Source organism: Myxocyprinus asiaticus, chromosome 37, assembly GCF_019703515.2.
Source record: "Myxocyprinus asiaticus isolate MX2 ecotype Aquarium Trade chromosome 37, UBuf_Myxa_2, whole genome shotgun sequence".
In the NCBI taxonomy this organism is placed as follows: domain Eukaryota; kingdom Metazoa; phylum Chordata; class Actinopteri; order Cypriniformes; family Catostomidae; genus Myxocyprinus; species Myxocyprinus asiaticus.
This window is the reverse complement of record NC_059380.1, coordinates 9,724,707-9,740,470: the sequence shown is the minus strand read 5'-3', so window position 1 is coordinate 9,740,470 and position 15,764 is coordinate 9,724,707. Positions and strand designations below refer to the sequence as shown.

At 37.4% G+C, this 15,764-nt stretch overlaps 1 protein-coding gene across 8 annotated transcripts in view; it reads right to left on the bottom strand.

The window, feature by feature from the left end:
• LOC127427794 (plasma membrane calcium-transporting ATPase 3-like) overlaps positions 1-15,764 on the bottom strand; it is a 124,758-nt gene that overhangs the window by 12,706 nt on the left and 96,288 nt on the right. For 7 of the 8 annotated variants that reach the window (XM_051675576.1, XM_051675570.1, XM_051675573.1 and 4 more), the window contains 7 exons: positions 12,763-12,942; positions 11,622-11,709; positions 10,929-11,035; positions 9,206-9,397; positions 8,505-8,718; positions 5,603-5,814; positions 5,010-5,117 (listed from right to left, as the gene is read on the bottom strand). In XM_051675576.1, coding sequence (XP_051531536.1) covers positions 5,010-5,117; positions 5,603-5,814; positions 8,505-8,718; positions 9,206-9,397; positions 10,929-11,035; positions 11,622-11,709; positions 12,763-12,942 — 1,101 coding nt within the window. Of the gene's footprint in view, positions 1-5,009; positions 5,118-5,602; positions 5,815-7,797; positions 7,953-8,504; positions 8,719-9,205; positions 9,398-10,928; positions 11,036-11,621; positions 11,710-12,762; positions 12,943-15,764 lie in introns of those variants that run through there. The other variant, XR_007894976.1, reaches the window with a different exon arrangement.

The following is a 15,764-nucleotide window of genomic DNA, read 5'->3' as shown; positions in this document are numbered from 1 at the left end:
TGCTATCATTGTTTTCAGTGATGTGCAACCTGTACATGTCTGTTCACGTCCCAAAAAATTTGTTTTGGTGTTTCATGACCCTTTAACACAGTGGTTGGGATTATGGATGTGTTTCCTAGAATGGAATGCAGAGCAGATGTGGTGCACAAATGTTTTAATGAATTGTTATGGCATTCAATCATAGTGTTCTTTGTATGCTGAAGGACATAAAGAGCCTGATGGAAATTACAGTGACTGAACATTTTGCAAGTTAATTAACTGACAGTATGTTCCTATGTTTTGTAATGAAACTTTTTGCCAATACGCGACCGCTAATATATGTATTCACATCAGTGTTTTCAGCTCCGCATCTAAGAGTCGGCACTACAGAATCTAGATTGCGATGGCAAAGAAATACATTTCTTGAGTTTACAGTACGAATTGAAGGTGATGAAATAAAAAAGAATGGGTACCATGAAATAATACAAAGACATTAAAGAGACAACAAGTCTTTCTATTGCGTTGTCTTCTTCGATGGCTGCATGCAAAAACAGACATATGCTACGTTCACACCTTAGCTGAAAGTGGCCCAAATCTATTTTTTTCACTCAAATGTGATACAGATCTGTTAATTGGATGACAGCGTGAACAGCCACAAGTGCACTGAATCTGACATTTTCAAATCCGATCTGGGTCACTTTCATATGTGGAAATGCGGAAACATCCTGCATCTGATTTTTGTCCCAACGTGCTTTAAGTGTGAACCAAAAATAGGCAGATTTATTTAACGGTTCTCTTGTATCACTCGCACAGAAAACAAATTCCTCAAACTGTATCGAAACATAAATGCAAGCAAGTCAATAAAAAACTGAAATAATTATAAATAGCAAGTCTTAACTTTGATAAATGTAATGCTGTTTTTCTTTTTGCACAGAAAATCTAAATTGGGCCACATTCAGCTGCAGTGTGAATGTAAAAATATTGCACAGTGCAACAACTCCAGTTCACAAACTAATGACTCTTAAATGGATCTTAATTATTCGATCAACTCACAAGTTAACAGTTTAATATCAGTCTAAATGGATTACTTAAATAACATCCAACACCTCACTTATTGGTTGAATGTTTATAGGACAATGTGTAGTTAAGGATACACATTCACAATAGAGTTTTGTTATAATAAATTGCATTTAAAATAAAAAAAAATATGTTCTTACGATTTCATAGTTTTGTTTAGTATGTAGGCTCCCCACTGCAAAACAGTATACACACAAATACAAGCACATGCCATTCCCTGCAGCCTGCAACTATGATGGCTCTAAAATAGGTGGATATTTCTGTGCCTCTTCTCTGCGGGTGCCTCTGTTGATGCTGTTCGAAACAAGACTGCAGAGAACATTTTATATGTGCACTGCTGCTCATTCCCATGTTTATATGTTTAAGTTCCCAACAGCTGGCTCATGAGGCTACGTATGTGTGTGTGTGCACAAACAAACACACACGTGCACAAACACCAGCTGATGACACAGTAGGAAGTGGCTTATGTGTGATGCAATTGCCAGAAGGAGCAGACGGCTTGCAGCTCAAAAGGCTTTACCCATACTTGGTAACTTCCTCGTCCTCTTGATGACCAAACTTAATGCATCAGTCTCTGTATGTATGTTTGTAAGGTCGTGGAGGGGGGAGTTTTATATTTACGGTAAACAGGGCCAGAAATTAACCAGACCACAGGGTAATGGTGCCACTGAAAGTGACAAAAATACCCCAGGTATTTCAAATGAAAAAAGGGAAATTATCTATTATGTAATCACTGTAGACACAAGCAGACACTGTAGCTGTCAGATTTGTTATGTATTCACTATCTCAGAGGCAAGTGTTGTTGAATGTGTAGATGAAGTGATTGAAAATGGAGTTTACATCAAAATTTGTGGTCAACCGATATATCGCCGAGGCCGATAAATCGGCCGATATTCAGAATTTTGTAATTATCGCATCTGCCGATTCATTTTTCCGTTTGGCTGATTTGTTTCTTGAGGGCGCTGAGAAACGGCTGCTTGCATGTGATCCGACTGAGACATGTAAAGGACCAGTCACGGTTCGTTTTGTTGTTACATGCCATTATGTTACTACAATAACAGACCGGTGTGCAACACAGTCTCATTTAAATGGTCCGCATATCAGAGCTGCGGCAGACGCGTTTGAGCTCATAATGTTAATGTGCTCACCTGTTTCATTCTCCCTCTCTCTCCTCAGCAGTTCCCTGTAACTTTTAACTGTCTTGTCTAATGATAAAAAGGCAAATATCAATAAAACTAATATCGTATACCATCTGCAAATATGCACATATCTCGTTCAAACAGATGTAATAAACCAACCTCACACAACTTCAGCAGATCCAGCGTCCTGTGGAGCTCTCATTTATTTATCTCTATAGCACGTATTCTATCAGCCTCTCCTCAGCAGTTCCCTGTCACTTTTAACTTTCTTTTATAATGGTAAAAGGCAAATATCAATAAAACCTCTATATACCGTTTGCAAATATGCAGATATCTTGTTTAAACAGATGTCATTCACGAACCTCACGAAAATCCAGTGTTTTCTTCCCGTCGAGCACTCACCTAATATCTTCCTCTGAAGCACGTATTCTATCAGCCAGAATCAAAACTTCAAGATCAAGATCAAAAGTTCCTCTGATACACAAATCATGACAGGTAGTCCATGACAATCCAAGCAGGCAATCCAGGCCATTTAAACTGTCAGGAGACTGCTGCTAGCGCTGGATCTGCACAACATGTGAGTGCAACTTCAAAGTAAAAGCGCTTCACGTGTGCTATAAGTAAATGTCATATTCACTATGCACAGTATGTACAATTGAATTAATTCTATGTTTTTTGAGAAAATGAGATTGTTAATGTACACATGCCATTCATGGTTGCTGGACTACTGTGTGTACTGTTGTTTCCTTCTTCCTAATATATTAACAATTTCTTCATGGGCAAATTAATTATTACAATTTTATGATGACTAAACAGAAATGAGTAGAAACTGCTATATACTATTTAAAATATAATAATTTTTTTAGATTCTTTTTTACAAAGTTAAAGTTTTGTGGGAAATTGAGTAAATATAGTGCTAAATAAGAGTTTATTCTTTTTTTTGCAATTTTAAGTTTTTGTTATTTACTATATTAAATTGTGCGATATATCTGCATTGTATCGGCCTATCTGCCACTGCTCTCTGGATATCAATCAGCATCGGCCATTAAAAACCCATATCGGTCGATCACTAATCAAAATCTACCAAGACAGAAGACAGCAGAAAGCTGTATAATCTAACATAAGGGCCGGTCAATTATATAAAATGCATTCTAGCAGAACTATGATACTTGTGCATTATTTTCCAGTACTTCTGTATTTGATGTTGATTTTATTGTATTGGCAACGACCAGAATTGTTCAAATGTAAAATTAATTTAATTTAAAGGAACAGTTCAACAAAAAAATTGAGAATTCTCTCATCACCCTTATGCTGTATCATCAAATATTCAAATATACTTGTTTGACTTTCTTTTTTCTGCGGAACACAAACAGATTTTTTTGAAGGTTATATGATGTGGTTTTGTCCATACAGTGCAAGTCAATGGGAACCAAAATGTTCAAACTCCAAAAAAGACAAGGGCAGTATAAAGGTTATCAATAAGAGTTGAGTGGTTTAATCCATATCTTCTTCTCGAGTCGTTTGGATTACATTTATTATGCATTTATATCCTTTATTGAGCATGAAAGTTTTGGACCCCATGGACTTGCATTGTATAGACATAAATGCATCATATATCCTTAAAAAAAATCTTTGTACAAGTCTGAAAAATCTCATTCGAGCTTGAGATGACATAAGCATGAGTATCTGATGGCAGAATTTTACTTTTTGGGTGAACTATTTCTTAACTGACATAATAAAAATATCTGGCATAAATGGATGACACACTGCATGTTTTATATAGTTAGAAAAATTTCCTAATAAGGTAAATAGTACCCATAATAATCAATTTCAAGGGGGCAAATATTACAAAAAAGAAATACAAATACATTTCTGACAATGCGCTAGAGTTAAACGGAAAAATATTATTTTGACAATTTTAATTTGCGTTTCCATCAGCTATACCTTTTGTCGCAAAAAAACCCTTGGATGGAAACAGTGAATTGTATGTGCTACTGGGTTCACGCTGGTGTCATTTTTTGAGAGCTGAACTTTGAGGTGGCTGCAATCGTTCTCTGCCTCTCTCTATCCCTCCCACAGGTTTAAAATCACACACAGCTTCACCTCCCCCTCCCCCTCCCCTGCCCTCCCGGTGGGATTGAAGAGGGAACTAAAGATGTTCAAAATCACCCACGCGTGTGCATCCTGTTATGATGTTTTCATTATTGCACCACTGAGAAGCTTGTGCATCTCCATCTCATGCACTTTGTCATCTGTAAATGTTTTCTTCTGACTATTTAGGCTTTCTTTAGGCTTGGGAGACTCAAAAGAGCTATTGATAAATTGATTAGTGACCAACAAAGACATTCTGTAACAGGTTATCTTCATGTTTTATAGAACTAAATGTAAGACATTCGAAGACTTTTTAATACAAATAATTAAAACAAAAGTTCAAACCAATTTAGCAAAAAATAAATAAAAATAAATAATGAAACAGAGGGGTTAATCATTGGAAATACTGCTTTTAACATGTCAATAAAACAATTAGCAAGACAAATGCTAATTAAAAAATGTAACAAAAAAATAATAATTACGAAATGAAATTAAGGTGGCTCTGATGCAATACGCCATTTCATTAAGATACATGCAATATTGCATGATTGCCTTAGATTCCCTTAAACTTGGCTGTGTGAAGTAGCATTTTTGGAAGCCTCTCAAAATTTAAGACAACTGCAAACAATATTAAAGATATTTAAGACTTTTTTTATGGGTTTAAGTTTTGGGAAATAATTTTAAGACATTTGAAAACTTTTTAAGAATAAGAATTAGCCTTACCTGACCCCAAAGCAGCTCACCAACCCCTATGAACACACACCAAAGCCACTGATCGATGGTGAGGGCTGTACAGGAGAATGGCTTCCCTCCAAACTGCACAATGATAATCTGTAACAAGGTATATTCCATTAGTCCAGTTAAACTGTAATAAAGCAATATACCACAAGAGGCTGAGAGTTACAGAGATTTTAACACCATTAAGGGGTGTTGTTTGACACAATGCAAAGCGGAGTACCATGGTAAAAATCACTGTAACCCGCAGCCTCAGGTGGCTTTTAGCGTTTATAAAATGGAGGCAACATTCAATGAATAATACAAATTATCATTAACAGTAACACAATATACAATTCTGACCAAGTAATGCCATTTATGAACCTATATGTAGGCTGTTTACGCATGCTAAGCAACGTGGCAACCTAGCACATGCACAATTGTATTAATGTGCGTTTACAGGTGAGTCCATGTCAGCAATTTTACATCAGATTTTAGAGACAGAACTATCCGTTTTACAAAGACTAAACAGCTCCTTGCAACAAATCTACCAAACTGACTTATTAAAAAATAATTTCTTTAACTTTGTGATCATGTTTCACCTGCAGAACAAAGGTTCCCAGCACAACGCTGCAAAAAATGGGGTTCCGATAGATTCCCTCGAACACGTTCCTCTCGCCGTGGATCTTGCGGGCATTGATCTCATTGAAGAGCTGCATCATAACGAAGACGTTGAAGATGATGGTGTAGTGCTCAGACGGTGGGGAGTGGAGGGGGGCGTTACGGCCGTTATCAATGTTAAACAACTTCTCACCTTTGGGGACAGCAAGACAGTTTCAGTAAGTGAATTTTAAAAACACAATTCAAAATGAATACAGTGTTATAAGTCTTGGAGAGCACTTAAGGGGATTTTCAATAAATACATGTTCTTGTTAATTAAAAAATATTATGATAATTCCAGTCAAGCGTAATGCCCACAGAGAGAGACATGAAAAAGTGTTTTCCAGCTGTAAACTTGTAATATATTTAAACTTGTCTAATCAGTTGGCAGCAGCATAACATGGGCACATTTACAGACAACTCTCCTGAAGCACTGTGACATGCTTTAGGGCTTTAGTTAGCCTGTGAAGTGATCTGTTAGACAAGTAGGGATCACAGGCTGGCATATAACAATGATTTACACATACAGCGCCTATTTGTGTCAGGTATTCACTGTTAAATTTGCAGTTGCAAAGATGGAGGCAATTAACTCTTTGAGATGAAATCCTAACATGGAACTCTTTTTCACACTTTTTACTTCAGTGAATATTTCTCAGGATAGGCTTAGTTTGAAAGTCAGTTTCTGTATAGGCACATACTGTACCTTCAAGTCATGGCTCCAATACAATTGTATGCCTCTAATTGGGGTGTGCAGCAAAGCCATTATCTGTATCTGTTACTATGACAAAATGATCTGTATCTGTATTTGGATAGAACCGGGTGTGGGCGTGGCTTAACCGGAAGTGTCTCAAAACTAATTTTAAAATGTAACTCTTTTACATTGATAGTTTCTGTATATAAAATATGCCTCGAATAGGTCTATAAAATAATTATTATTATTGATTATTATAATAATAATTATTATTTACTTATATTATTGATATGTTCTTTATTTTTTCTCACCAAATGAAGCTGGATATGTAGGCTACATTAACTGTGTTTTGAGCTTTGGTTTCTCCTGGTATTTTTGACATTAATATCTGCTGAAAAAGAATTTTGGTTTATGTCTGCAATGTGCAAGTATATGTTTAAGTTTATGTGCAGTGTGCAAGTATAACAATGTTATTCTGGAGGCAGAAGTGCCAAGCAATTTTGAAAAGTCAAGCACACATTTTTCAGTGAATATTAAATACAAATACAAACATTAAATATTTTAACATAATGTGGAGGACATAATTATTAAGTTAAATTACATGTGCATAATTAGCAAAATACAGTGGAATAAATAGCAAGAATGAGCCTCTATTTATTTTATCACACATTATACATTTGCACATACACAGTGAAGTTCTTTTTTTTTTTCACATATCCTAGCTAAGCTGGGGTCAGAGTGCAGGGACAGCAATGTTATGGTGCCACTGGAGCAGATTGGGTCAAGGGCCTTGCTCAAGGGCCCAACAGTGGCATCTTGGTGGTGTTGGGGCTTGAACCCCTGACCTTGTGATCAGTAACCCAGAGCCTTAACCGCTGAGCTACCACTGCCCCTACATTTCTAGAAGAGAAAAGTGGGAAAAATGTGCATGTTTTGTTTTCTCTGCAATCCTCTGTGCATGTGCAGGAATATTCTGAACAGATTTACAAGTATTTAAACCTCTATGGAGCATTTCAACTGTTTGGGAATAAAGGCTAAACCATGCAGTTACCTTAATTGGTGATGTGGATATAAATGTGGCCAGCTTTAAGAGAGGGACAGACGAGCTCCTCTATAAAATCATCACTTCTCTCGTCAGGAATTCAACATCACACTCAGGTTGGTTTATGGATTCTTATGTGTGAATTGTGTGCAACAGTTGGTGTTAATGTGTTAACAGACATTTTAAGTAGTAGAAAATGTGTATGATATAGTATCTTTGCTAATGTAATGTTACTCTTGACAAGATTCTGTGATGCGCACAATTAACAGAGACTGAAACGGAGCCAAGAATGAACTTGATATCATACCGTGTGCATTTTCATTCACAAGGTTTACACTGTTGTAATATTGGCTTCAAAGTCTTATCGTTGCTTTGTAATTTTTATTTAAAATAACGCTTAATACCTGTGCTCGTTGGATGATCAGTCTTCCGAATATTTTTTGTATTATTCAGATGAATTTGTTATCCATTAGGCTTTGGGCACATCCCTAGCCCCCAAAAGTGGGGCAAGTTGTCTCAATGGACCCTGCCATTAAACAGCCTTTTATAGTCTTTTCAGCTAAATGTAAAGAGTAAAACAATAATGAAACAGCAAATAAATATATATAAGTAAATAAAAATTACATACATCAAACTACAACTTGCCCCAGCCTGACATTTATGAGAAATACGCTTGTCCTGAGAACACAGTTTAACCTTTCTGTTAAAACCTACCTTCACTATACTGTATACTGTAGATGAACCTGAATGTACAGTATGCTAGTGTGGTTCACTAGTTTACCAAACAACTATAGCAAAAATAAATAAAAAATAATTTTTTGGAATTTTAGTTTGGAGGTTAAAATGTACAAAAAAATATTCCAATTTAAGAGGGTTTTGAACTTTTTTTGAGATCAACATACAAAACCACAGCTAGAGTGGTTGTGTCCTTAAAGGTTACTGAGATATAGCCCTTGTGACAACTTCCCAGAATGGCAACTAGCCCTGATCTCCCTCATTTCAACTCAATACTCTGGCAACACAAAAACAATTAATATTTGAGATGTTGGAACTCATTCAATTGTAGATTCAATTTTGGTAAAACCTTATCATGAATAGAGAAGCCTCTTACCAGCAAAAAGAAGAGTAAATGTGATGACAAGTTGGTAAACGGCATGACCTAAGATGTTCTTCATCATAGTCCTGGAAATGAGTGGTTTGTTCCGACCGTAAGGTTTTCGCAGTAGGAGTGATTCTGTTGGAGGTTCCGTTGCCAGAGCCAAGGAAGCCAGTGTGTCCATAATCAGATTTACCCACAACATCTGAACGGCTTTTAGAGGAGAGTCCTGCAGACACAACAAACCAGAGTTGAGACTCCACAGAAAGGACATTATAATAGTATTGTCATATGTAATGTAGTTAGGCTAAGACACAATAAGACTGGCCAGCCCCATATGAGTTGAAGTCTGGCATCAGCGCTAAATGGACACAACATGTTTCACTGAATAAAAAAGACTTAGTCTTTTCCTGTAGAGTTCATTTGTCTTTATGGTTGCATTCTTTAATTATGAAACATTATGATGAATTGTCCTGCACAATGGTATGCTTAACCACCAAGTACTCTTGTGTTTATCCGCCTAGGACCCAGCAATTCAGCAATTTTTGTCTTTTGTATATGACAACTCCTTCTCTGTCTTTTATAAAATATAAGAAAAAATTTCATTTAACATATAAGTTTGGATTTCTGGGCCACAGTGTCAGATTTCATCTACAGATGACATAAAATAAAATGTGAAATACAAAAACGAGTTAAGTCAAAGGATGTCAGTGTACCTGTGTGATGCATGCCCCAGTGAATGCAACGATCACCGCCACCACATTGACAGTCAGTTGAAACTGCAGAAACTTGGAGATGCTGTCGTAGACGTTACGTCCCCACATCACAGCTTTGACGATACTGGTGAAGTTGTCATCCGTAAGGATGATGTCAGAGGCCTCCTTTGCAACATCTGTGCCAGCAATTCCCTGTAAGACAAAGAAAGCAGCAGCTTTTAAGAAATATTACACAAGTGTCTACGTAAATACTGGAGAAGTCTACTTCATTATGACATGGAGATACAGGATCATTCTCAGGAATGAGCTGGTTCTTGTTAACAGAAATGTTGAAAGAAAGGAAAAAACATCACTGAGATAAAAGGGGAAAGAACTACTAAATACTAGTTTTAATTAGGTCTTTTCATGGCTTCGGATGTTTTCTATATCAAGATATAAAAGAAGTTGTGGAGAAAAGACTGAAGGGGTAGTTGTGTGGGCGCAAATAGCACAGCAAAATAAAGATCCAAATCAAACCGTATCCTTGACAGCTTCAGAGCCTTTATTTCTGAAACAATTTACCATCCCTGCCCTCATTCTAACCTAATGTCCTTCAACCGGCAGTTACCACAATTGCACCATCTACTGCTTTTGAAATCTTCTTAGTTTATATATTTTTGAGTATCTAAATGTACTGTAAGATGGTGTGTCTGTTTACACTCTCCACATAAAGGGCATTTTTGGAAGCACACTAATTCTAGTTGTGGGGTCATCTGATCAACAAGCAAGGGCTCCATGAGCACTGATCACCCACTGATGAACAAATAAGCCCACATGTTGCAATGATGGCCTGAGGCGTTCTGGCTTGGTGCAGAGCAGGTGATATTGGACAGGGATTAGAACAAAACCTCTCCAGTTATTAAGGCAATCTTTGACAAAGTCTAACACACGCTGCCAAACCCTCATTGAACGAGCCAGACACTCACCCCAACACTGCAAATGACTTTTGCAATAAAAAGACAATTTAGCAGCAGGACAGCTGTTTTAATAGCAAAAAAAAAAACAACAAAAAAAACAGACTTAGATAGAGATATGTCAGCTATTCCAGACAGTACATCTCCAATAAATCACTACTACAATACATATGTAAAAGTGTAATATGAAAAGCATATACCATACATTTTGCTCTCTCTGTACTTTTAACTGGCAGCAATGCTATGTCTAAGGGGGCATATCTTAAAATTCAGTCGAAAGTTCATTGAATTCTGTCACGTGTAAACTGTCCCATGGCATTTTTTAACTCGGCTGGCAGTTGGGAAAAGAAATGGCAATAAAATAAAGAAAATCAATAGCCAAAATGATTAAAAAAAAAAAAGCAACAGGCAAATGCTTTTTTAAGGATGCATTTAAAAACTATAAATTTTACACAAAAAAAAAAAAAAGAAAAACAGTTTTAAATGTCTATTTATCCATTTGAAGTGATTTATTAATGTATTCTTTTATTGTTACATTTAACTACACTTTTAGATATGAATTAAACAGTTTTAAATATGGCCATTCGTTTGTTAATTTGAAAAGTGATATATTTATTTACATTTTCATTTTTCAATGAATAAATTAATAATTAATTTCCTCAATTTTATTGTGGAGTAGCACTCTAAGTCCTCCATTGAGCAAAACCTGTGTCTGAAAGAAAAACAAAGCACTGATTTGACTGGCGGAACACAAAAAACACATTATTTACCATAGCGAATCCAACATCTGCCTTTTTAAGGGCAGGACCGTCGTTTGTTCCATCTCCAGTCACAGCCACCACCTGTCTCGTCTCTCCAACTGTGCTGTCAATGATGCCTGAAAGACAAAAACACAGGCATTGCCTTAGGGGAAACCAAAATAGGTTACAAGATTTTAACCTACATGAATAAAATATTATACAATACCTGCACACACAAACAAAAAGTCTGTGTTTGTATTGTTGTTTAAGCCTCAAAAATATGAAAAGCATCCATTATTTCAGCATGGATTCATTAAAGGTCACCATAATAGGCAATGGGCATCCTACATGGACAAAAGTATTTGGGCACCCGAACATCACAAAAGTATTTGGGCACCCGAACATCACCCCCATATGTCCTGCATGTGCTTGTTGAACATATAATTTTAAAATCATGAGCATTAATAGGAAGTTGGTAGCTTCCACTCTTCTGGTTCAGCTTTCCACTAAATGTTGGACACATGGTTGTGGGGATTTGCTCCCATTCAGACAAAAGAGCATTAGTAAGGTCGGACCAAAGGTGTTCAAAAGGCGTTAATAAGAAGGAGTGTCCACATACTTTTGACCATGTAGTGCATGTATAAGATTTTATACAGTATAAATGTACATTGAAAGTGTAAACTGCAAAATATCCATTTACCAAACCATTCGTAAGATTCTAACCTTTAACCAGAGTGTGTTTGTCTGTAGGGGAGGAACGGGCCAGAACACGTAGTTTGGGCCAGACCTTGTCAAGACGCTCTTGCTCCACCTAGGGATAGAGACAAGAGTAAAATAAGCACTTTGCATGTCCTTGTATCTTAAAGGAATATTTCACCCAAAAATGAAAATTATCTCATAATTGACTCAGCCTCATGCCATTCAAGGTGTGTATGACTGTCTTTCTTCAGCAGAACACAAATTAAGATTTTTAGAAGAATATTTCAGGCAGCTTTGTAGGTCCACAAAATGCAAGTGAATGGGTGCCAAATTTTTGAAGCTCCAAGAAGTACATATAGCCATCATACAAATAATCCGTACTACTCTAGTGGTCTAATTAATGTCTTCTGAAGCTAAATGCTAGGTGTGTGTAAGAAATAGATCAATATTTAAAACTTTTTTTACTAAAAATGTGCACTTCTGCCCAGCTTGAAGTTTGTACATTGATGAGGATGGAGTTCAAACGGCCTCTAGAGAGACGTAAGCATGTAAGCCTCCTCTGCATAGATATTCATACGTAGATCCCTTATTAGTAGCTGTTTGTATGGACCGCTGTACTTTATCGACACAAAATGGAGTTTATGCAATGGTCTGAGCAAGAAGTTGAGGCATCTCCTCCACTCACTCACTTGCATTCAAACTGATTCAAACAGCTCTCCTTATTCACTGTTCCAAGATGGCGGCGCGGTTGACATATTCAAGCCAGCAGAATGAGGCATCTATATATGATTGTCTATGCTCCTCTGTTGTAAACAACACTGCGCTTCCTTTTTTTTCGTATTTCACGTGTCAGTTCTCACATGAACTTGCCAACGCGCTTGGCCTCGACACTTCCACAGACATTAATTAATCCACTGGAGTCAAACGGGATTACATTTATGTTTGCTAAATGTGCTTTTTGGAGCTTCAAAAATTTGGCACCCATTCACTTGCATTTTATGGACCTACAGAGCTGAGATGTTCTTCTAAAAATCTTGATTTGTGTTCTAAAGAAGAAAGAAAGTCACACACATCTGGAATGGCATGAGGGTGAGTAAATGATGAGAATTTTCATTTTTGGGTGAACTAATCCTTTAACTGTTCATAAAGATCTCAAGCTCCTTACCTCTCCTTTGTCATTACGAATCTGCTGATTGAAGTCTTTGCCCTCCATGCACAAGAAGTCTTCTCCAGGCTGCAGGATTCCACATTTGGTGGCGATGGCACGGGCTGTGTTGATGTTGTCTCCAGTCACCATACGGACGGTAATGCCTGCTCGCTGGCATTTAGCAATAGCCTCAGGAACCTGCAGAGTTAGCACACAGGAAGACCATTGATTGGCTTGGTTCAAAGAAGGAGATACTGGGCAGCCACTGGCAAATCCTTATCCATTCAGCCAGACATCCACTCCAATACTGATCTATGTTTAAATAACAAAACATACAGTCTGGATGGATTTTGATGAAGGTCAAAGAATCCAGACCACAGGATTTAGCAATCATGTTTTTCTCAAATGCTCCACAAAATTCTACACAAGATGTTTACAATATCTAATTAAATTAAACAGCCTGAAGGGGTATTTTCAAATGTATATGTTTGTAGGAGAAAATTTCTGGCAGGTAGTAGGCAGTTGAGTCATTTTCCAAATCCAATCCACTGTCCTTTCAATAAAAAGTGACATTAGTTTCAGATCAGTGTGTTGTCTAGACTAGGGCTGGGCGATAGGATGATGTAATCCGATATCAGCGATGTCTGACAAATATACAGATTACGACACTCAATGACAGACGATGATCGACAACACTGGAAAATGTCAAAACCATAGAGCTGGGAAGTCGCCAAAAATATAAAAGAGCTCCACAGAGTATGAAATTAGCACCCACCAAATTCGGGTAGCCTATATCATGCGCATGGTGGGTAATTTTGCTCATCTGCACGCCACTGTGGCGGGCTAACTGTAAGACATCTTGGAATGACACATGACAAGAAATGGTGTTAGACACAAAGACACAAGCTTGAAGAAACACAATATATCATATTTTGAAGAACAGACTAATGAAAAGATGTTGATGTGCCTGTCTGAGTCGCTGTTTGTTCAGAGGTGAACAGCTTGAGCGTGTCTCATGGAACACGTGCATTTAAAGAGTTCTCACTCTTTCTTTTCTTTTCCAGTTGTTTCAAAACTGTGAGAATAGTGTCATCTATAAGAATGCTGCAAATGACCTCACACCATCTCAGGAGGTGATCGAAGTTTAGTTCGCTTTATTTTCACAGAGCAGTTCGCGAACGCAACTCTGCAGGTTCACTTTGTATATAGCCAATACAGGTGTGATTAAATCATAAAATAATATAAAACATCTTCACCTTGGACCTAAAATGTATTTCTATTCAAATTATTATTATTATTATTATGTTTACATCTATAATTGTCTTTAGATCTTAATTTGTGTTAGTTATTTTCCACCTGTTGTTGTAGACGGATACTTGCGTACCGGCAATTGGAGGAAGGTTGTATATGATTTTTTGACCACTTGCTTTTTTGTTTCGTTTGAAGTGCAATTAGAATTTAGAAATATCTTTGGTTTTTCGTGTTTCAACAAATGAATTTATTTTTTAAAGCAAAATCAATAAAGCAAGAATATTCACCAATCCCTCAGCCAGGGATTTCTTCTTGTTTTTAATTAAAATTTTTATTTTATTTCTTTTCTCCCAATTTGGAATGTCCAATTCCCACTACTTAGTAGGTGCTCATGGTGGCGCGGTTACTCACCTCAAACCGGGTGGTGGAGGACAAGCCTCAGTTGCCTCCGCTTCTGAGACAGTCAATTTGTGCATCTTATCACGTGGCTCATTGTGCATGACACTGTGGAGACTCACAGCAGGTGGAGGCTCATGCTACTCTCCGTGATCCACGCACAACTTACCACGCGCCCCATTGAGAGCGAGAACCCCTCGCGACCACGAAGAGGTTACCCCATGTGATTCTACCCTCCCTATAGCAACCGGGCCAATTTGGTTGCTTAGGAGACCTGGCTGGAGTCACTCAGCACACCCTGGATTCGAACTCGCGACTCCAGGGGCGGTAGTCAGCGTCAATGCTCACTGAGATACCCAGGCCCCCCCTAGGCCAGGGGTTTGACGATGTAATTGGATATAGTTATATTTTTTATATAAATATCGTGGACATATTTCTTGCATATCTCCCAGCCCTAGTCTGGACAGCTCAACTTTAGATAGATTTAATTGAACTCAACAACGCCAGGAAACCTTTCTTAATTTTTTCTTAGTTGCAATCAATTTGCACTCTAACATAGTGAAAAAAACCCAGCTGCATTTGGGTGGAAGACAAACCTATAGGTGATGTCATTGCTGGCCTCAGATCAGTACTGAGGATATTGTAGTCACCCTTGGTGTGGCACTCTGACAATTCTGTGCTGTTTGCTTAGTGGTAAAGGTAACGAGACTACTTAACACATGAAGAGGCTGGATCCAGAGGTTGTGTGTGTATTCTGGAGTCCTATGTAATTATCCGCACTCAGTCTTGTGATGAATCACACCCACACCCGTATTTAGAGCCAATAAGCTCACTCATTTATAGATAATTGAAAACCTCCCAAAGTGTTCCCATTCACAGAGATGTCACAGGGTGATGTCACACAATACCATGTCAAGTGAAGAACATGTAATCTTGACATGATGCACAGAAACTAGCATGCATTTATAACCTATAAACTTGAATGCCGTCTTACCTCCAAACATGGCTACAAGCGAGTGTTTCTCACTAGGACAAAAATATTTAACCCATCTTGTCATCACTACGTTGCTCTAAATTTCCATAATAATGCTGTTAATGAGTTTGTTCTACTATCAGGCAGATTACAATATTGTCTTTAGCTCTGATCACAAGTCACAGGCTTTTTCTTGGTTTCAAGTAAGTTTGCTGATAGAAGGGCATTTTGTTATGAAATAGCCTCTGTGTGAATATACTGTTATCAGACAAACTTCAATATTTTAGACTGGGTTTCAAAACATACAGTAGTTGTTTAGTCCAACATACAGTTAGATCAACCATAACTATGTTCTATGTATGTATGGAATAGTCAGGGTTTAATACAAGTTAAGATCAAT